A 22,539-nucleotide genomic window follows, 5' to 3' on the forward strand; every position below is an offset into this window, starting at 1 on the left:
TTTGCAGGTGGCCTGTGTCTTAGTAATTGTCAGAGCCCAAAATCCTGGGACACAACCCCCCTAGGATGCTGGGGGGTTTTGGAGCCTGGATCTGAACTTTGCGACTGGAGTCCAGCTTCCATGTTGATGCGGGGGGTGGCAGGGAAGGAGATTTGGTTTGGATCCAAACACTACCACAGTTCTTCTTGGGGGGGCCCTGCAATATGTCTCCATCAGAAGCTCTCTGGGTTCAGATCCTCACTAAGATCAGCTGGTGATTTGATTCAATTCAATGGCTGAGCAGAGTCAGAGAGTCCAGAAGGAAATTTGTGTTGCCGGGAGTCACAACCCCTGCATTCTAGTCCCAGCTCTGCCACTGATCTGCTCGGTGACCTTGGGCACGTCACTTCCCAGTCCTCTCCCGGTGCCTCAGTTTCCTTATTGATAAAACAATTCTTTAAACCCTTCAAGCTCTATGGATGAGAAGTGCTATATAAGAGCTAGGTATTGGTATTAACACGTCTAATCCGGCCTCCTGGTCTGTCCTAATCGGTATGTTCCCTAAGGGCCAGATTCTGCTGTAAATTAAATCAGTGTAAATCTGGACTAGCTCTCAACTACAGTGGAGAGACTGGTTACGGAGGAGCAGCCGTGTTAGTCTGTATCCGCAAAAAGAACAGGAGGACTTGTGGCACCTTAGAGACTAACAAAGTTATTTGAGCATAAGCTTTCACGGGCTACAGCTCATTGTGGGATTTACGCAGATGCATTCCCATCCCACTGTTCCCGAGGAGCCCCCAGTCACCAGGCTGGCATTGCCCCTGCATTTCCATGGATTTCAATCCAGACTTTCCCCCTCAGCGACCCGGGCATTGTTCCAGGTGGACGGCGTGTGCCGCTGAGACTTTCCGAATCTAGGTGGAAATGGCATTGCACCGCTGACAGGAGCGGTGGGCCCAGAGGAGAGGAGATGGCCCAGGCTGGGTGGGATGGGGATGCATGGCCCGGGCCAGAGTCGGGGGCTGTGAACATGGAGGAATAGACAGAGTGAGTCCGGATTGCTTCCTAACTGGGCAGGCAGGGAAAGTCCAGCTGTTTAAAGCGACACCCAAACGGAATTTTCTTTTGCAAGGGGTGTGTGGGGGCGGGGGGGATCAGTGGCTCCCCCCCAGACAGGTGAGCCTGGAGACATTTTCTCTCCTCCCAGAGGCCGGGGGGGAGGGACTAGACAGAGAGGCTGAGCAATGCCATGACACATAAAGGGATGGGGGAGAAAGCGCCGGAGAGCAGAGGGAGACAGGAGGCTCCTGTGTGGGGCAGCCCGGAGCAGACAGCGGAAGCCTCATTAGGAGACAGAGAGAGAAGGGGGTGGGGGTCCATCAGCCAGGGGTGGGGGGAAGGGGCGCCAGGTCCTTTATCAGGCTAGGGGAGAGCAAAGGGGCCAGGGGCCAGGAGGTCAGTAGGGGACTAGCCCGTGCAAAAGCTCTGCCCCAGCCCATCACTCCCCCCAGGTGCTGCTCGGTGCATTTCTCTCTCCCCACCCGGCTGCTTTGCCTGCTCCCGATTCGAGATGCCCAATTTCTCCGGCAACTGGAAGATGAAGCACTCGGAGAACTTCGAGGAGCTGCTGAAAGCTTTGGGTGAGTCGGTGGGAGCTCTGCGCCCCCCCACCCCGCGGATCCCTGAGCACCTGCCCCCCCCCCCAGATCCCCTGAGCACCTGCCCCCTCTTCCCCCCAGATCCCTAAGCACCTGCCCCCTCCTCCCCCCGGATCCCTGAGCACCCCCCCCTCCGGATCCCTGAGCACCTGCCCCCCCCAGATCCCCTGAGCACCTGCCCCCTCTTCCCCCCAGATCCCTAAGCACCTGCCCCCTCCTCCCCCCGGATCCCTGAGCACCTGCCCCCCCCCCCCCAGATCCCTGAGCACGGAGGCCAGCCCGAGCCTGGGGGTGGGGGGAAAGAAATAACCGATGACTCAGGGTGAGGTGAGACGAGCCAGCTGCTCGAAATGAACCCGGCATCACCCCCTGGGGCAGGGAGCGGGCTGGCTCCTTGGAGCGCATCCAGACATGGGCTCTCGGAGGGGTGTAGGAAACTGACCCGCCGGGGCCGCATTCTGATCTCACTCCCGCTGGCCTAAATCCGGAGTCACTCCACCACTCACGGCTGCTTCGGCTGGCCTCAGTGGAGTTGCTCTGGATGTTCTCTGGTGCCCCTGAACGGAATTGCTCTGGGTTGACACCAGGAGTCAGGCTGCAGAGTGGTATTGCTCTGGATTTACACCGGACCTGGAGTAACTCCACTGAGTACATCAGCTCTGGATTTACGCTCGGAGGAACGGAGACCAGAAATCCAGCCCTGCGCTCTTATAAGTATCTGGGAGCTACTGTACTTCTCTTTGATTTCCCCTGGTGTAAATCTTGGAGTCACTTCGGTGGAGTGGCTCTGAATTTACACTGGAGTAACGGAGATCAGGATCCGGCCCCAGGGTGGAACTGAAGGGAGCCTGTCGCTGGATTATACCGAACCTCAGGGCTCATGGGTGACTTTGAGCTACAATGGGCCTGATTCTCCTGGCAAACTGGTGTAAATCAGGAGTAGCCCTTAAAAAATCACTGGGGAGTGAGTGGAGAATTGGCCCCAGTGGCTAATGTAATGGGGACTAAACTGTCTGATGGGGGCAGGGAATTTTTTCCTTCTCTTCACCTCTTTTTTCCTGGTTCTGTCCTTCAGCCTCCCTTGCCAGTGCCCTTCTCACACCAAGCCCCCTGCCCTGTCTGATCTACCAGGCAGCAGCAGCAGGAGACAGTCAGGTTAGGACTGGCCCTGTTGCAGATCGTCCCGTTGGGATGCCGGCTGGACCAGCTGGGAATCGAACCGGAATTCTCCCCCAGGGGAGGCAGAGCCCAGCGCTACCCTCTGGCTGTTTGCTGCCATGCATGGGTGCAGGGTGCTCCGCCTAGCACCCAGGGAGGGTCTGTCCAGCCTCAGCTCTGATCCCCAGCCGGCTTCTTCTCTCCTGTGCACCCCATCAGCACTGGGGCTGGAGGAAGATGGGACTTTCCAGCCAGCCCCACATAGCTGCAGAGGAAGTGAGTAAACACTGAGCGGGGCGAGCGTGCGAGGGAGCGACGCACTCTCGGATGGGCTCATGGCGGGCTCAGTGATGAGCTCAGCCTGTGACTTTGGGAGCATGTGGCTCTGTGCCTCAGTTTCCCCCATTGAACGACACTGCTCCCTAGAGGGGGTTGTGAGGCAAAATGAATTGGTGCTTCGATTCTGCAGAGAGGGGTGGGGTAAAAAAACCCCTGCGATACTGTAGGGAGGGGGCGACTGGATCCAGCGTTCAGGGGTGTGCCGGGATCTGGGGTCCTGGCACGGCTCATTAGCCCCCTTCTTGTTATATCTGTGAGGTTTCAGTTGGGGTCGCAACTGCTCCTCCCCACTCAGCCCCTCTAAAGTCTAGGGGCTCCAAGGAGGTGGGGGGGGGGGAGAGCGCTGCTTCCATTTCGTGCCCCCTGCCACCATAGACAATACTCTCCCTGCTTGTTGGTTGTTATAAACTCAGAGACTTTAAGGCCAGAAGGGACCATTGTGATCATCTAGTCTGACCTCCTGCCCATCGCAGGCCACAGACCCTCGCCCACCCTCTCCTGTAACAGGGGGATTGTAGGGACTGTGTGGGTGATCGGGGAGCACCTGTAACAAACAAGCAGGAGCCAATGTGAAAGCCCCTTTAGATAACGATCTATAATCCTCCCCCCGTGCCAAAAAAGGCTTCCTTATAAATTAGAGATGTGGTGAGACCAGCCTGAATTATTAACAAGGCTCAGCCCATCTAATCACTGATCTCCCCATGCTTTACAACGGCACCTTAGTATGGTTATCCCCATTTTACAGATGGGGAGACTGAGGCACGGTTAGGGGGCGGGGCTTGCCTAAGAGTCACACAGCTTGTCAGCAGCCAAGTTGGGAAGAAAACACAGACCTTCTGCCACTTGCTCACTGCACTCTCCTTCCCTCACAGAGCCAGGAGTAGAACCCAGGAGTCCTGACGGGCAGTCCCTTGTTCAGACCGCTGCTCCAGGCTATTTTCTCCTCCAGCAGTGCTTAATTTGTGCCAGGGCTGAGCCCCGGAACCTCTGGGCCTGGCAGTTCAGAGCCCCGGCACCTCTGGGCTTGCTGCATCAGTTATGAATGTAAAAAAATGGCTTGAGCCCCGGCACCTCTTCCATTACAAATTAAGCCCTGCCTTGCACCTCTGAACTTTCCCCAAAGCCCCTGTGTGCACTTTGGCTCTGGGGCTGCTCGTAACTGTCACGCCCGGTCGATTGCAGAAAGCTCTGGTCTTTCTCTGACCACTGACCCTGAGCAATGTTCGGGCAGCCCTTGCTGCTCGCTGGGGTGTGTTTATATATGGGCTGTAGCTCTTGGCACCCGCTCTCGGGCCTTCATTGCTGGATGCAGTTTGGGAAGCCGCATGTGTCCCTGCAGAGCAGGAGGGTGCTCCGGGCTGGGACCGAGGGGTTTGGAGGGCAGAAGCGGGATCAGGGCTGGGGCAGGGGGTTGGGGCGTGGGAGGGGGTCAGGGATGCAGGCTCCGGGCAGTGCAGGAGCAACGGCATGTCCCTGCTCCGGCTCCTACATGGAGGCCTGGCCAGGCAACTCTGCATCCTGCCCTGTCTGCAGGCGTTACCCCTCCAGATCCCATTGGCCATGGTTCCCGGCCAATGGGAGCTGTGGGGGCAGCACTTGGGGCGGGGGCAGTGTGCAGAGCCCCTTGGCTGCCCCTACATGTAGGAGCCGGAGCGGGGACATGCCGCTGCTTCTAGGAGCCAGGCGGAGTCATGGAACGCATGGAGCGGGACAAGCCCCTGACCCTGCTCCCCAACTGGAGCACTGGAGCAGGGCAAACCTTGGACCCTGCTCCCCAGTGGGTGCTTGAGGGCCAGTTTCAAATATCTGAAGGGCCAGATGCGGCCCCCGTGCCATAGTTTGCCCACCCCTGGTCTAGGCAGATTGTTCCTAGAGGATAGCGCAATGGGCTGGTGTTTAGGAGACCTGATGTCTAGTCGTGCCTCTGTAAGTGGCCTGGTGGGTGACCGTGGGCAAATCATGTCGCTGCTCCGTGCCTCAGTTTCCCCATCTATAAAGTGGGGCTAATGATGCTTATCTCCTTTGCAAAGTGGTTGGTGAGCTATGGCTGAAAAGTGCCAAGGGGATGAGGAGGAGTTCTTAAGTGGCTGTGCTAACAGGATCCCCGCATATCTTTGCTCTTTGAGAAGCCCCCTCTGTGAGGCAACTGCTGGTCACGTGAGAGGAGTCCCTGGTGCCTTTGCGTTGTTGGCCACACTATAAGTGCTGCTGGTTGGGTCGGCTGTGGTTCTTGGACCCAGGAGTTCTGGATCTGAAAGGTGTGAGAGTCTAGTGGTGGCACTAAACGTCTGTGAGCTGAGAACCTGCATCAGAGCGATAGGAATAAACCTGACCAGGTGATCTAGCCACTGGTGACCAAGGAGCACGGCACATAGCCTCGGTGGTACAACGCATCCCACCCCAGGTACTTACGGGTGAGTCTGTCTCCACCGCACTCAAAGACGGGGGCTCACCTGGGTCAGCTGATGTGGGCTCATGGCACTTGGGCTGAGGGCGATAAAAGTGCAGTGTAGCCATTCAGGGTCTGGCTGGAGCCTGGCCTCTGAGACCCTGTGAGGGGAAACTGACCGTCTACCCTGCAGTTTTGAGCCCCACAGCCCGAGCCCAGCGAGCTCGAGTCAGCTGACCAAAGCTCCGAGACTCGGTCCCCTCCTCAAGAGCTGCACTGAAGTGGGGGCAGCTGGCTCAGAGCCCTTGGGGCGGGGGCATGTGCAAGCTTGTAGCTTGTGCAAGGTGTGTGTGTATAGGGTGGGGATGGGGGGCAGGAAGAGCATTCTTAAAGACACAGGCCCCCCGCCCTCCAAAAAAATCTGTGCTGGGAGTGGCTGTGTGGGAGCTGGGATCCAGGCTGCTACAACGGGGCAGGAGATGCCAAGCTGTGTGTGAAGCCAGCCTGGCTTGGGGGTCCTTCCAGAAGGAAACTATTAGTGAGGAAAGCTTGGGGTGGGGTGGGAGTGTGTGTGTATGTGTCGGGGGGATGTTGTAGGGCAGGGGCATCTGGGCTCCTGGTGTCACCCTGGGAATTTAAAATTGGGGAAACCCCTTGCTCCAGGGCTAGTGAGGTCTCAAGCGCCTTCCACAGGATCCGGCCCCTTAAAGGTGAAATGGCCCCGGGTGTAAGAAAATGCCTTTCGGGTCAGATTTCCCAGCCCTAAGCATTCAGGAGCTTCCACTGGGGAACAATGGAGAATATTCCCCTTCCCGCATTGGAGAATAATGAAAAAATCCCCTCCTCCTCCCTCCCTCCACCACTGGAGAACAATGGAGAGACCCCCTCCCCCCACTGAGGACAAAGGAAAATGCTCTCCCCCTCACTGCGGAGAACAATGGGAGCTGCTGGGTTCTGGGCCTTTTGGAGAATCTGTCCTGAAATACAAAAGTCAGTGACCAGCCCAGCTAGATTCCTCCCAAACCCTCACCAGGCAGTGGGGCGAAACATCCCCCATTGCCAGAGCTCGCTCGCTCTCCCCTCCGCTTGACCCTGTCTTGGTGAAACGAGAAGCGAGGGGAGCAGAATATTTTCCAGGTTAGAGGATATGTAACAAATACTTCAGTATAATTATCACTTACTTATGTTTCATTTGGTTCTCTCCCCCCACAACCCCCCCTTCCCTGTCTCCGAATTGCCGACGCTGAAACTCACAGGCGCTGGAGAAACCTTAGCGGAAATATAAATCTGCCAGCTGATCGAGTAAATCTTGGGCTTTCCCACAAAACCAACAGGGGTCCCGACTTTTATCAGGTGTGGGATTTCACTGGCATCTTAGCAGCACTAAACAAAGCTGATCGCTCCTGGCACCTACTCGTTTGTGGGGGGACTGGCTGGCTATAAAGGGGACACTCAAGATAATAAGCCATAAAATTTAAAGATCGGACTTGCTTCCCCAGGCTTTTGCTAAGGTTAGGTAGTTGAACTTGGTTAGGTGGTTTCCTCCTTCCTTTGTTTCTAGTCGATTTCGCTTCCTGAAGTAGTAAACCGCTGTTGTGTGAGGGTCTCTGAGGCAGCCCAGGCCAGGTGTAAATGTTGCAAACTCTGGGATTTATGAGGGTTACTTGCAATGCACGAAGTCAAGATTTCGAAAAGTCACAATTGTATGTTCGATCTCGGTGCCCAGTTGTGGGGAGGAGGGCCGCTAAAACACCCCGGCCAACCCCGCAAGTTTGAAAGTCATGAGTCAGGACTCCAGAACTAGTGAGATTGACAGAAACATTCATGAGATTTTTAAAAACGATAATCTTTGCTTTCTGGTGTCTGAGCTTTTAGGGTAATGTCCACTTTCCTTTTTCAAGCTTCTTCCTGCACCCATGAGGGCTAGGACGTTTTTTTAAAATGAAAGCTGAGGTCCTCACATGACTCCAGGAGCTGGGGCTTTAAGCAGAACACCTAAGGTTGTGCTGCTTGTGATAAAAATCACAAGGGTTGGCCATGCTGCTAAAGAGACCTGATCTCCCTCCCCCGCCACACACGCAGAGTGAGCAGTTCTTTCTGCAAATCATTGAACTGGGATGTCACATCTGGGTTTGAATTCACCCAGACGTGTAGGGAGCTAACCCTCACCAACTTGTAACTTGTTCAATCCAGCTGCAGAGCAGAATAGAAAGCCTCTAATTATTGGTTGAGACTAGTCTCTGGCTGAGCTGAGCTTTCTCAGAGAGGCACATAGGAATTACCAGATTGGGCCAAACCAGTGCATCCATCTAGCCCAGTATCCTGCCTACAGTGGCCAGCTGCAAAGAAAACTCTACTGGACATTCATGGGATAACCTACCCACAGAGAAACTTCCCTCCCTGATGCCTGAGGATTTATATCCAAAGCTTCCTCTTTTAAACCCTTCCCATTATAACTCTGGATGTTCTCATTATCCATATACGTGCCCAGTCCTCTCAGCTCAGCTCTTGGCCTCGGCCGTACGTTGTGGCAATGAGTTCCACAGGCACCTGTGTGGGTCATGTGGCATTGCCGAGATGCACAAGAATTGTCTGGTTTCTGCCCCCTGAAAATGGTGAGGGCGGGGGGCACAAACCAAACATCTTGGGAGCTACGGCTCAGAAGCCAGCGCTGAATTTCCTTGCTCCAGGGAGAGAGGTTGGCACCCTTAACCCGAGCCCCTAACCCGGTGCCCCAGCACAATACGTGGAATGCAACAGGAACAATGACCTATGCACGAGGTTTGGGCAGCTTCCAGGGCATTGCATTGCTCGGAGACAGGCCTGTATTGTGAGGAGATGGGAATGCTGAACAATGGTGGGGCGGTCTATTCGGCTGGCAGCGCTCACGCCTTGGCCCCTGGGGCATCAGTCTAGGAGAAGAAACAGCCAAGAATTTGAACTGTGGCCTTCTGCACCCAAAGGGTAGCCCTGCTTCTGCGCTGCGATCTCTCTGACTAGTCGGGGAACAACGCAGCTGTTCCCGTGAGCCGGGCCTCCTGTTCTGTACAACCCGGATCTTTGCCTGCCCACGATCGGGATTCCGGGCCGCTGTAGCGTGACCATGTCGTTGCCGGTTGGAGTAAACCAGACAATGACGGGGCCAGCGGCAGGGCTGGGATTTGCAGCTCCGTTGCGTCCCGGGCCGCTCATCGAGGCGCTGTGAAGACTTTGGCTCAATCTGTAGCTAAGTGCAGACAGAGCGATGACCTAGTACCTTTTTAAGGCCATGCGGGGTGGATAGAGTCTGGCAGCAGCAGGGAGAACGACGTCCCGTTGCGTCCGGGACCCACGGCAGGTGAGCGCCAACGAGAAAGCGGCAGGAGGCAGATTTTTAGGAGCTGCGCTGTTGCCTCTGCATCGCGGCTTTGGCTTCCTTCTCCAAGACCCAAGCAGCTGGTGCATCGGTCAGCTGGGGGCAAAGCTGCCCACTCCACCCTCCAGTTTGCAAGAATAACCCACACTCCATGGGCTAGATTTTACATGGGGAGTCCCCCGATGTCTCTGGGCCACGGAATCACTGGCAGGCTGGATGCTGACCTGCTGGGTGCCCCGGGGGAAAGCCACTGAATTCCTCACTTCCCCCATCTGTAATGTGGAGCTAATCAACCTCGCCCCGCCCAGGCCTGTCTTGTCAGACGGGGAAGGGATCATATCTCCCTCTGTTTGTGCAGCCGTGGCACAATGGAGCCCTGATTGCGGGCAGATATGTCACCGTGATAAACGTTTGGGGAAACCCGTAACCTCCCCCTCTGCTTCCCATGTCACTGACTGTCTCTTCCCCTGCAAGATCAGAGGGACATTAGTCCCATCTCTCCTCCCCTAATCGGGGATGGTCAGCAGGCAGCTCAGGCTAACCAGTCAATATATAGCGGCTCACGTCTTTGCACTGAAAAAGGCTGGTCGTGTGGTGCAAGCCCCTGGCCCGGGGCACAGGAGACCTGGGTTCTATTCTCTGCTCTGCCCTGGATTCCCTGTGTGACCCTCATCAAGTCACTGTATTCTGATGTGCCTCAGTTTCCCTCTTCTGTAAAATAAGAACCAGCCTTCTCTTACTCTGGTTTCACTTCAGAGCAGTGTGAAGAGAGCTGGGCTGGGGATCAGGAGAGTGGGATTGTGTGACCGGCCTGTTGGATGACGCTGTGTGGGCCACTTTGGCCCTGCGTGCCTCAGTTTCCCCAGCTGTAAAATGGAGAAAATGACACTGACTTCCTTTGTAAAGCGCTTTGAGATCTATGGCTGGAGAGCTTTATAGAAGAGCCAGGGGGAGTTGTATGTGTCGTTTTGTCTTCTCTATTTAGATGGCAAACTCTTTGGTGCAGGGCTGTCTCTTGCTGGGTGTCTGTGCAGCGCCCGGCACCGTGGGGCTCGGATCTTGACCGAGGCCTCTCAGGCACTACTGTACTAGCAATAATAAAGAGTTTACCCATCCCTAGCATGGAGCATCTTGCTGGCTGGATTGCCAGGATCTGTGTCTCCGGGACGTTCCCCTCTCTTATTTTTCCTTATTCAGCAAATTTATCCCGTGAACAGCCAAGCCCAGAGAGCAAATAACGGAGAGGAATTTAAACTCCAGCTGGCACCCAAACAGAGCATCCACGGTGCTGCTTTGCAGCTGGGGTTGTTATATCTCTGCAGCACGAGGCTCCGTCATGGAAAGTCAGGGCTCTGATCCTGCCCTAATAAGCCTCACAACTGGGGACTTGAGAACCCACCTGTCTGGGCATTGCAGAGGTGGGTATATGGGAGTAGCCTCATTGTGCAGAGTGGGGAACTAAGTACATAGATTTGGCCTACCCTTTCTGAGAGGTGGTGTGAAGAGTGGGTTCTGTTTCAACCTACCCATTTTCCTGTGGATCTGACTGTTCTGGAGATGATCTGACACCCTCCTTTGCCTGTCTAATGTCTTTGTCACGCAAGATAAATTCTCTTTCCATCCATAATAAGCTTTTATCCATGGATATCACATCATTTTCTGAGCATTAAACTTCCCAGCTGCCTGGGAAGGTGTCCCAGCATCATTACCGCCGCTGTACGGCTGGCAGAAGGGAAACCGAGGCAGAGAGAGGGAAAAGTGACTTGCCCCAGGCCATGCAATGAGTCAGTGGCAGAGATGGGATTAGAACTCAGAGCTCTGGCCCCAGCTGCTGGTTTCACTCCTCATTAGATGCCAGCTGTTCTCTGCTCCCCACACCCCCATAGCCACAGCTAGCAATGCAGGGGGCAAAGTAACACAGAGGATATTCTAGGCTGTTTACAAGCCCTTCTGCCTACCACAGCCCGGATCCTCAGCCGGTCGGTGGTGCTGCTCTGATTTACACCGGCTGGGGATCTGATTCGGTCTTGCACTCGCTCACCCCTAGCCCAAGAAGCCGGGGGTGGGACAATCACCCTCTTTACCCCCGCAAGCATCAGCATCATCTGCCTTCTCCAACTGCAGAGTCACATGGCTCCTGTGTCTCACGCTCCCCTCCCCAAACTATTAGTGACTCAGCATCCGGAGCAGCCTGTCGGATCAGACCCTCTCTCTCCCCATGCCTGGTGCCAAAGGACCATCAGCCGGCCAGCCAGGGGCAATGTATCCTGAGGCTGGTGCCGCATTCTCCAGCGGGTCGCCCCAGCCCGAAGGGAAACGCAGCCTCCTGGAGGTGTCTGGAGTGGGGCCAGCTCCCGGAGCAGGAGCGCTGGGGTGGGCAGGGAGCATTTTGCGCTCGGAGAAGCTGGATCTGGTCCTGTCATGAGCTGCAGGCTGTGTGTGTATGCAGGAGATCCTACATTCCAAAGCCTGCCCGCCCGCATCCCGTTCTCCACCCGGGGTCAGGAGTCCAGGGGACCGGGGAGGGGGGAGTCTAGGGGCCTATGCTGAGGTCCTCTTCAGTGCAGCTAAGTGGGTTTTGTGCTGGTGGGAGCGCCCATGTCGGCAGCTCGGGAGTCCTCGGATACTCACCGTAATAAGGGGGTCAAAGGCAGAAGCCGTATGGCTTTCCCCCAGCTCCTGGGTCCCAGCCCTGGGAAGCCCCCCATCCATCTGCTGAGGCAGCTAACAAGGGGGTGGCACCATTCTTAGCAGGCCCGGGGACATTTGTCCCTGAGGAACCAAGCTGAGACTCAGCAAATTTGCTCCATGTAGGTCACTAGTTCTCCATCTCTTCTGTACCTACCCCCCTGCCCCATCTAGCTGGCATCCCCCTTCTCCTTAGCCATGGGGGAAGAGCTGGAGCGTTGTGACCCCCCGACACTATGTGTTCTGCTCCCCGTGGGCTGAGAGCCCCTGACCCAGGCTGCAATCCCACCCGTTCATGTCACATGGCCCACAGGGCTGAGACCCAGAGAACTCACTTCATGCAGCCCCTGGAGGCAGGATGTGAGACGACACCTGGGATGTTCTAGGGAGTGCCTTAACTCCTGGCATCGAGACGCGAACCTGAGCATCTCTGATCCCGTCTGCGCTGCATGGGCATCCCCACAGTGCGGCCCAATGCCCTGCCTCAGCATGCACTGGGCTCAGGGCAAGATCTGGGACCGATTCTCTAGGGGACAGCCTCTGTCTTGGTTACCCCGAAGTCCTGGTCAGGCTAGAGTGGGTTGTTCCCCAGAGGTTACAACAGTGTCCGTGGGGCCAGCCTCCTTGATCTTCAGACGCAGTGAGCCTGGTTCTCAATCAGAATCACACCCCTCTGGTGGCGTACAGGGGCTGCAAAGTAGGTGATGCCTTGAGAATCCCTCTGCGCTGGGGATCTGCCCAGCTTGTGTGGAGCTTGTGCAAAGGTCTTGCACCCTCCCTGCATCCAGTCCCTGGCACAGGGGACAGATCAATGGTGTGGCCGGAGCAGCTCTGATGCAGAGGTGTCTGAAAGCAACATCCCCTGAGCCATCCGGCCCCCCGCCAGCTCACACTTTGCATGAACTGAGGCAAAACCAACCCTCTGCAACAACTGCTCCCAGAGCTCTCGGCCCAGCACCGGGGTCTCTGAGCGTGGAATAGCATTGCTAAGCCCAACACCGGGGTGCATGTGGAAAATATTCAGAGCTGGTGCGGGCAGTCTGCTCTGGAGGGTGTCTCAGAGTCTGTGCGTGGCTCTGTTCAACGTCTCGATGTCAGATGACCTGGAACTGTTTTTAGTCACCTCCGTAGCTGGGAGTGGGGGGCGGTATCTTTGCAGCCCTCTGGGTTCAGGGGCTAGTTCTCACCCTTTGGCATAGTTGCTATGCTCAGGAGAGGCTCCCGGGCTGGAAGAGCAGGGAGCGATGCGGGCCAGGATTGAGGGGCATTGGCAGAGCTGTAGGTGGGGAGCCCAAGATTGGAAGAGCAGGTGGGTGTTGAGAGTCACAATGGAGGGACAAATAGATGCAGACTACCGTGGTGGAAGGGGTTGTCCTGCCTCCCCGAACGATGGTAGCTAGGTTGACAGAAGCATTCTTCTATTGACTTCGCTGTGTCTACACTAGGGGTTTGGTAGGTCGACCTAAGTTTTGAGTGTAGATCAGGCCTGAGTCTCATGTTATCACAGGACTCCGGGGGCTGGGGATTTAAGAAAAGCTACAGCTATCTGGAGACTTGGCAATGCTATAACACAGGTCACAGAATCTCAGCCAGTGCCTGCCCGATAGCCTTGTCTGCTGGGGGAAATTCAAATGGATTAACCAAAAGTGCACATTTAAACCAGATTAAGCCCCGCTTATTCTCATTCAGAATAAAAACAGCCTTAATTTGGGTTAGTTTAATTCACTTCCAAAGCGCAGAATTATCCTGGGATTAAATCACATTTATTCTGTACTAGGAAGTCTATTCCAGTCAATTTCCCTGTGTAGACAAGCCCTGGGCATGCAAAGAGGCTGTTGCATTGGGGAAGGAGCCCAGGGGAACAGCAGAGCAATGTGGTGTGGAGGACAGAGGGGCCCTGGGACTGGAGCGGAGGACAAAGGAGGGGAGTGCATGGAGCAGGGGTGTCACATAGCTTTCTGAGAAGACAAACCGGCCCTTTGGTTCCTGGGACATCAAAGCTTCCGTCTCACTCCCTGCTTGCCGGAGGGGGGAGGGGGAGTCTCATGATGGATGATGGGTTCAGCGAGGCTGTTTGGAAAGCGGGGGGCTCATTATGACTGGTTAACGAGGAGGCACTAGACTCTGAGTCTTATTTACACTGAGGCCCCTTTGCTGTACTCTGTCGACTTCACTTATACCCATTTTAAGGCCCCTTTAGCTGGTTTAAGAGGCGTTGGTGTAACCAAGAATCAGGCCCTTATTTTTATAGGGTGCCCTGGGTTAGCGACCTGTTTTATCCAAAGTGCTGAGCACCTGCAACTCGATGCACCTCACAAAATCAGGCCCCATGCATCTCAGGCTCAGCACTCAATGTAAGAGGCTGCTTCTGAAAATCTGGGCCTTGACTGCTCTCTGCCTCAGTTTCCCCCATCTGTAAAATGGGGATGGCGCTATTTCCCTACCTCTCAGGGCTTAAAGGGTTAATGTAATCATGTCTGGAAAGTGCTTTGAAGATGGAAATGTGCTCGGGTTTCTGTTCTGGACGTTAGTCCGAGTTCTCGGGCGTGGCTTTGTTGTACTTGAGCACAGAGGCGCTAGGGGGCGCTGTGCAGCAGGGAGCGGGGTGGGTGATTCAGTAGGGGGCACTCTTCCCTATGTGTCAGTGCTGAGCCCAACTCCCCAGCTTGATGCAGGTGAGATGGTGCAGATGAGATGTAAAACAAGACCCTTCCTGCTTCTGGCTACTCAGTATCCTATAGCCCTTTTCACAAGCCTGGTTGTCAAATTCCAGTCATGGTGGCTGTACTGGCTTCCCTAAAATTCCCCCTGGAGTTTTGTTGAGGTGGAATATTTTCCCTCACTTCCACTGAATTGCTGTGAAGCGTAACGTTGCTGTGAGCTGCTAAAGCGTAGACATGGCCCACCCCAGAAGTGGCTGCATTTCCATGCAGGTTGAGTGAGCCCTGTGCAGTATTGCTGCATGCTGTTAAACAGCTGCCATGTTCCACCCCAGACATGGCCCCAGTGCACTGGCAAGTGAAGCAGTCCAAGTATATCCATTACCCTGAGATCAGGCAGGATAAAAGACGATCTGTTACATGCCAGAATTGTTATTTTTATGACCTAACATCATGAAGCAATTTTTACAAGAGGACTAACCTTACCACGCCCTTAATGAAACCACAGCAATCTCTGTTTGCATCAAATAATCAATGAGCCCCAAAATAAAATAAAGTGAAAACTGGCAGCCTCTGGAACTTGGAACAACTTCAGGTTTCAAAAGAGCCTTTTCAGAAACAATAAAACATTCCCAGAGGGAGAGATCATTACTTCCCTTCTTCCCCTCGGAGAGTCACTTAACCTCGCTGAGCTGGGTTCACGCCGATGTAGAATCCCAGCTGTTCGAGGGCTTGGGAGGATTTAGGGTCAGATGGCTTGGCTTGACCCAAATGTAACAGCCACGCTCCCTAGCTCTTGTCATCCAGTAGATTCAAAGCCTTTCACGAAGGAAGTCAGTTTCATTACCCCCCACTTTTTATACCTGGTGAAACTGAGGCACAGAGAAGGGTAGGGACACACTCAGTGTTGGAGCTAGGAACAGAACCCAAGCCTGCTGTTTCTCAGGCCAGTGTGCTACCCACTAGGCTGCGCTGCCTCTCCTGTGCAAATTAGCAGTGACCCCATTGAAGTGGATGGTGTTTACATGGATGAAGTGCAGGCATAGCCTTAGGTTCCATTTTTTGAATGGCTAATAGAGCTTTGAATCAAGGGCTAGTGGACTGTTAGGCAAATAAAGAGAAACCCAGCGTCCTGGATCCGTTACTAACCCCTTGATCTGCAGCACCGTCCCGGGCTCCGGCGTTCTGCAAGCTGCAGGGAGGAGCTGTATGGGTTCCCACCGCCAGCTCTGCCCTGCGGGCTAACAAAGCCCTCATTCTCCCACGGTGCAGGGTGAGCTGTCCCCAGAGGAAGGTGACATCTCTTTGTCTAGGACTAGATCCCCCTTGTTGTCTTTGGCAGACCGGGCATCTGCTCACATTTCCCCCTCTCCGTCTCTTGTGCAGATTAAGTAACGTGGCGACAAGAATTCTGTCTCCCACCCCATTTCCCGCCCCCCTCAGGTTTCTACTGTAACATAGCTGCTGTTGTGTATGTTGCCACTGCCCCCTACAGGAGAGAATTGGGACCGATCAACACTGTCTCATAAACCCTCTACTGCTACTGGGGATTCTCCTTTAGTGCAGGTGGCTCAGGAGCACTTGAGTTCTGTCCCCACTTACTATTTGTAGTACAATTGCTCCTAGAAGCTCCAAGTGAGACTAAAGCCCCCATCATGCCAGGCGCTGCACAGACAAAGACGGCTTCTGCCCCAAGGACTTCAGTCTTAACAGACAAGGAAGAGTTATGAGCCTTATTTTTACAGATGGGGGAAACTGAGGCACAGAGCGAGTTGCCCAGCGTTAGTTGGTGGCAGCACTGGGAATTGAACGCTCATGTCCTGAGTCCCAGTCCAGTGCTTTGATCCCCTAGCCCAACTTATCTCTGCTATGCATGGCAGCCTGAAAGACGTGAAGCAGGGAGCCCCCCCGCCCCCGGTGGGCAGCCTGTCCCTCTTTCCTGCTGAAGGCCTGCACTAGGGGGTCTGACGCCGTCTCCTTTGCAGGCGTCACTGTGATGCTGAGGAAGATCGCGGTGACTGCAGCCTCCAAGCCGGCCGTGGAGATCAAGCAAGACGGCGAGACCTTCTATATCAAGACCTCCACCACGGTGCGCACCACCGAGATCAACTTCAAGATCGGGGAAGAGTTCGAGGAGCAGACCGTGGACGGGCGCCCCTGCAAGGTAGGGCGAGCTGCTCTGGGCAGCTGGGGCTGCACGGCCCCTGCATTTTGGAGCTAAGTCCCCTTTATTTTATTTGCGGGGCGGGGGGGGAAGCAGAGAGAGATCCCTGGGTAGCTCAGGCCTTGGCTGAGGGGCTGATCCTACCCCCATGGAAGTCCCTGGCAAGACCCCCATGAGTCCAGTGGTGGCAGGAGGGCACCCAGCTGGCCACCGCTTTGCTCCTGCTAATGGGGAGGGGATAAAGAGTCCCTTGGGTGTCCTCTCGGTGGCGTAGGAATACCCGTGGTAAGTGATGAGTCACAAGATGGCGTCCCAGAAGTTAAGGAAGCTCAGGCCTGAGCCTGTAGCGTGAGGGTCAAGTTCTTCGCCGTGGCCCAGCCTTTGTTGCTTCTGTTAATGGGGTGGAGGAAAATAGTCCCTCTGGTAACCGTGCCGAGGGGGCAGGGATACCCCGTGGGGAGTGCTGAGTCACCAGAGGGCATCCCACATCCTCAGAAGGGGGCTGAGCCTGTCCCATAAGGGCCAGGTTCTCTACAACCGCTCAGCCTTTGCCTCCGCTAACGAGGAGGGGTCAAATAGTCCCTCGGGGAGCCGTGGTGGTGGCGTAGGGATCCCCAGTTAGGAGGGACACATCCCAAGATGGTGTCCCGGCGGAGGATAAAAGCGCCGCCCGGGAGGGTGATGGGTCACGAGTTGGCGCCGTAGAAGCCCCAGCGCAAGGGTGGCAGAGGCCTCCTCGTGCCTCATCCCGTGATCCTCCTGGCTCCCATCTCCAGGCAGCGGAGACGCTAATAAATATCCAAGCAAACTTCCCTCCTTAATCAATATGGGGGAGACGCTTCTGAGCCTGGCCAATCCCTGTTGCTATTTACCTCCTCCCGCTTGTCGTATGCAAAGGCCCTTCTGTGCGCTCCCTGCCAGGACAAATACGACAGGGGTTTCCCCACTGTGTCCCGGGTTGGCTTCTTTCTTGGGGACTCTGAGCCTTGCCGGGTGGCTGCCCCGTCTTTGGCTGTGAGCTCTGGGGAGGTTTTCGTCACATCACCCCCCATGCGGTCTTGGGGGAGCTCTACCTGCTCTGGTTTATGCCCCTGATCAAAGTGTTTTAAAGGAGCAGCTTACTCAGCGTGACACATACACAACCCTGAACTCCAACTCTTGCTGTGTGACACCCCTCGGGTCCCGGTCTCAAACACACGGAACAAGTGTTAGACACATACACACACATCTGGACTCTGACTCGCTGTGCGTGCCACGCACAGTCTGGATTGTAGTCCCTTGGTGTGACACCACACACACGGACTAAGCGTCAGACAGACAGACAGACACACATGTCTGGACTCCGATTCACTGTGTGTGACACACACACACACACTGGATTGCAGTCGCTCACTGTGACACACACACGCACTCCTGCCTCTGCAGCTGGCAGCCCGTTCCCTCCTCCTGAAGGGGCGAGGGCTCCTTTCTTCCTCGCCATCCCATCCCGCCCCCCAGCACCCCTCCGGGTGACGGATGAGCCCACGCAACTGTCAGACCGCACTAGAGTGTGGAACAAATTGTCAGTTTCTCTCTTGTCACGGGCTGGGCGTGCCTAGTGCATGATGGATGAGCCTTTTCTGCCGCTGGGCTAGTAGGGGCGTGGTGGAGGCTTTGGGATTTAAAATGCGGTTGCATTGATCTTCTCCATTCTTTCTTCCTTCCAGAGCCTGGCCAAATGGGAAAGTGAGAACAAAATGGTCTGCGAACAAAGGTTGCTGAAGGGGGAAGGGCCCAAAACCGCCTGGTCCCGGGAAATGACTAACGATGGAGAACTCATTCTGGTAGGCTGGCCTCTGGTGCAAATGGTTAAATGCTCCCCACCGCCCCCCGTTGCTGTGAACCCCCTTTGCTTTCTGGCGCAGGGTGGTTAAGCTCCAGCTGCGAATGCAAGGGTTGCCCATGGAGTGAATGCCCCTGTCTACACTACAGCTGCAACAGTGTTTTGTAACCAGCTTGTGACGCTCTCGTCTGAGCAGTGGCCATCTGGGTCACCTGTGTTTGTGGGTCGGCGGCCTGGCTGGTGCATTCTGGGGCAGCCTGGGCAGCGATCCCATAGTGCCCCAGGAGAGAGTGCCCGGGGCACCTGCATCGCCTGAAGCAATGCATTCTGGGAAGAAGGAGGCCCAACCCAACTGGTTGTACTGGGAGAGGATCCTGCCTATACTGCAAACAACCAGTGTGCTGAACTGGCCAGGGCTTTCCAACAACTCCCCGCCCAGAGACTCCATCCCAGGGGTCACGTCGTGCCCAGTGCATGCTGGGACAGGACTTTGGAAGGGGGGCAGGGTCTGACTCCAGTACCTTGCACCTTGTGCAGTTGTTTACACCCGCACCCCCCCAGCTGGCACTGGTGTAAATGGCTGCCCAAGGTGCGGAGGTGACAGGACATAGGGCCCTGGGTTGGGGGGGGAGGGTGTTAGTCCATGCTGTGCTGTGCACCCGGGTGGGCTTACATTGCAGTGTAAACGTACTCTCAGTGACCCGGCTCTGAGCAGTCGTCTCTGGTGTCTGCTCCCTTCGTTCATTTCCCCTCTTGCTGTTCCAGACCATGACAGCCGACGACGTGGTCTGTACGAGGATCTACGTCAGGGAGTGATACGCCCCGCTGGGCAGCGGAGGGTACTCCTGGCACTGCCCCCTTCCCACTCGTCAATTGCAGCCTCTCCACCGACCTTCAGTAACCGCTCCGCCGGACTCCAGAGTATCCCGTTTACATGATGCAGGCTAGCGGCACCGCTCCACTTCATATTCCACTATCAGCCGGTCTCTTCCCCGTCCCCCCCCCCACCAGCCTCTCTTTGTCCATGCACAGATGGTTTAAGACAGCCCACAGAGCAATGTGAACTCCTCCCAGCCCCTCGTCCAAGTGGGTGACACAGAGGGTCCCCATGTATTCATCCCCACCTTGGCTAGAGATGACGCTAACAAAGCTGTCACTCCCAGCGACAGCGGGTTTGCCTGGTTTGCGCCATGATGGGGAAGGGGCTCTCTCTCAGCCAGCTCACGGTGGGCCCTGGAGAATGCTCACCTTGGTCTGTGTTCCGCTCAGAGATGACTCTGAGCCAAAGCCCGCTTTCCATCAGCTTTGGTGGGCTTTGGATCAGGCCCATGTGCTGAGCAAACCTGGCAGCCCAGGACTTGCTGGGCTGAGGGTTCTGCTTTGTCACTTCTGGATGATTTTGGGGCCCCTGGAGTATGAGCCGGGTTGAGACAATGAGAGCCACTCCTCACTGATTTAGCCAACAGCTGCCGAAATGCTCGGCAGTTCCGAGACACATCTGCATTTCCAGGCGCTGTATCCCCAAGGCCTGATTCTGGGTTATTCCATTCCTGCACGTGGAGCCGGGATGTGGGGGAATGGGTTAAGGTGGCTTTGCCCTCCTTGTATTCTGGTGCTGTGCCCAGCCCATGGTGTAAGTTAGAGCAGCCCCAGGGCTGCTCTTCATTGTGCTCTGCCCCCATAGCCTCCCAGATGTAGGGAGTACCTGTAGTGCACTGCATGCTGGCAACACCCCAATTTCCTCTTCTCTGAGAGCAGGGCTGGTGGAGGGTCCTTACCCCAGCTCCACACCAGCCAGGGAGGCCCTCTGACAGTTGCACTGGTTTAACTAAAGGCATGAATTTAAACCGGCACAAACCCATTAGTGGATGCTTTTAAACCGGAATAAGAGCATCCACAGGCAGGGGTTTGCCCTGGTTAAAGTGAACTGGTTTTAAAACCGATTTCAGTTCAACTGGTGCAACTTTCCCGTGTAGACAAGATCTTCGTTCCCATGGGACAAACAGCTTAGCAGCTGTGCGCTGAGGAGATCAGATTCCCTTCTAGAGTGGGGCTGAAGCTACTTATAGGGCAGAACCCAAAGGCACCTGGATTGTAGAGTGACGTGCTCTGAATGTACTTGAACTGTGGGCAAATGGAGCACTGATTCTCATCCCCCTGCATTATTTGCCCTCTCTCTGGATGGAATTTACCTCTCTGTAACCCACCCTGACACAGCACAATGCTCTGTCCTCCCCTAATAGGAACAGCCCATCCCAAAGGCTCAGGTATTCCAATCCTGGCTTCAGTTCCCACATGTGACCCATTTAGGGTGATCAATACCAGGGGCTGCATGGGATGGGTCCCCCCCCGTGTGAAACATATCAACAGACACAACATTTCAGGTTTTCATTTAAAAAAAAATCATTTTTCAATAAAACCTCAAATGTTTGAACAATTTTTTCCCCAAACATTTTCATTGCATTGAAAAGCCCTTATCCACAGCGGATGGGGAATGTCCCGCTGGGCACATTTCAGGGCTCTCTTGTGGTTTTATATGCGCCACCAAAACACCATTCAAAATGGAGCGTCAGTGAGTGAATGGGTGCATTGCCTTTGAGCCGGCCTTGTCTTCAGAGGTACATTACACCTGGGGGAGGGGGGCAGTGATTTTAGCTTGGCCTCTGCAACACCTGGTTGAAATTTTGGGAACAAGAAGGGTTGTTTCTTTTTGTTGTGGTCAAGAAATGGCCTTTTTTAATGGCCAATTGGAGTGACAAATCGTTCATTTAAATTTTTTTCCCCCGTGTTACAGTAGAATCCCTAATTGAGACTGAGGAGTCCATAAAATTGAAAAGTTTGTAAAACCGAGCCTCTCCAAATGACAGTAGGTACTCTGTGTAAATGACAGTATGGTACAATGCACCCAGAGCTTAAGGGGGCCTGACAAAAGTGTGGGTGGGTAGGAGGGTCTATCACAACCTGAGAGCAGCAGCTTTGGTAAGACAGTGCTTAAAGTGCGCCCCCTCCGTGACCCTGCTCAATTAAAAAAATATTTGGGGCCGGGTTTACGCCCCCTGGCAACCTTCTCCTCTTCAATCACTGCTTTCTTGTTGTCCTGCAGACCATCTGCAAAGTGATTCCCGGTGCACTGAAGTATCGGAATTGGATGGGACTTGTTCTTCATTGGCTTGGTTCACAATAACTGGTCCTTTGGAGGGCTGGGCTTCGTAAAATTAACTTTATGCCGCGTTGCATGTGACTTACTGCGTAGGCTTGTGCACAGGGGTAATTCTCCCCCTCTGAGACACCTCCTCGCTCCCGCATTGCATCCCTCTGGACAGCAAGAGTTTCAAGTTTCAAGGTGGAAAGTGTTTTGTTTTTTTTTTAAAAACCTGGCATTGATTTTATTTTATACAGAATATTTTTTCATATTCCCGTAGGAAGCAGCTGTAACCTAGTAGAGATGCATTCCTCTTCCCGTGTAGGGCCTTGTGCTTTCTCTCTCCTCTCTCAGTTGTTGCAACTTTTACTGAGTATTTATTTGTTAATATTTTATTAAAAAGGAAACCGTGAACAAGCCTGTCTCCTGCGGGTCTGCGCAGCATTGGATCTTGCCTGGAACACAATGTCCTTCCGACCCAATTCTCTCTAATAAACGGTTGATGAACATATGCCTTGTCCTGGTCATTCCTGGAAATCACTGGGCGGGTGAAATTCACCAGCTCCGCTTGCCCTCTTTCCAGGAGACTTGATGCCTCTTTACACAATTCTGGCAGCATCACGTATAGTGATAACTTATGGCTAGGGGGGTGGTGTAAAAGCTGCCAAGGTGACCAAAGCCTGGAGTCTTGTGGAAGTAGATAGGTCAGGATGGGCTGGCCACTCCCAAGGGCTCCAAGGTCTGATCTGTCACCTGCCGAAACCTGAGTGAGTTTGGATCCCCTGCTCCGGATTCAGGCCCAGCTCAGGTATGAACTGGAATGGTTGCTCCTGTGATGATGCCGAGTTTCATGCTCCTTCAGGGCCAGACTGAAGTCAGTGCCGTGGCACCGATTCACACCAGCTGGGGACCTAGCCTAGCAGCAGCACCAAGGTGGGAGGGAAATGCTCCTGGGAATCTAAAGGATGGGAGACCCCAAGACAGAGGCAGCGGTTCCCGCTCAGAGTAAGTGGGTGGAATTAAAGGAAGGGAAAGTGTGGCCTGGATAGCAGGCGGAGAGCAAGACGCGATGATGGCACCAAAAGCTTGAGCGCTTTCGACCTAGATGGGACGATGCACCTGCGGACATGCTGCAGAGGGCAGTCCTGTGCTCAGTGTGTGGAAGAAGCAATGCAGGGGGTGTCT

At 54.7% G+C, this 22,539-nt stretch overlaps 1 protein-coding gene across 2 annotated transcripts; it reads left to right on the top strand.

Moving 5' to 3' along the window:
• The first annotated feature begins 1,249 nt into the window (after positions 1 to 1,249).
• Positions 1,250 to 21,865, top strand: CRABP2 (cellular retinoic acid binding protein 2). 2 transcript variants are annotated; one of them, XM_007064595.4, is made up of 4 exons: positions 1,250 to 1,619; positions 16,212 to 16,390; positions 18,097 to 18,213; positions 18,978 to 21,865. In XM_007064595.4, exons 1-4 carry the CDS (start codon positions 1,550 to 1,552, stop codon positions 19,026 to 19,028), a joined length of 417 nt encoding a protein of 138 aa, XP_007064657.1. In that variant the 5' UTR covers positions 1,250 to 1,549; the 3' UTR covers positions 19,029 to 21,865. The 2 variants fall into 2 exon arrangements, with proteins under 2 accessions (XP_007064657.1, XP_043391396.1); XM_043535461.1 differs by lacking the exon at positions 1,250 to 1,619 and adding an exon at positions 5,407 to 5,548.
• The last annotated feature ends 674 nt before the right edge of the window (positions 21,866 to 22,539 follow it).

The sequence above is a fragment of the Chelonia mydas genome, chromosome 24 (genome assembly GCF_015237465.2).
Source record: "Chelonia mydas isolate rCheMyd1 chromosome 24, rCheMyd1.pri.v2, whole genome shotgun sequence".
NCBI classification, from domain to species: domain Eukaryota; kingdom Metazoa; phylum Chordata; order Testudines; family Cheloniidae; genus Chelonia; species Chelonia mydas.

What these genes read in the sequence shown, in the direction of transcription:
- CRABP2 (XM_007064595.4), top strand. Translation starts at nt 1,550, where the DNA reads ATGCCCAATTTCTCCGGCAACTGGAAGATGAAGCACTCGGAGAACTTC. An exon ending in TGGACGGGCGCCCCTGCAAG is followed by an intron (nt 16,391 to 18,096) that starts GTAGGGCGAGCT and finishes TCTTCCTTCCAG; the next exon opens with AGCCTGGCCAAATGGGAAAG. An exon ending in ACGATGGAGAACTCATTCTG is followed by an intron (nt 18,214 to 18,977) that starts GTAGGCTGGCCT and finishes TTGCTGTTCCAG; the next exon opens with ACCATGACAGCCGACGACGT.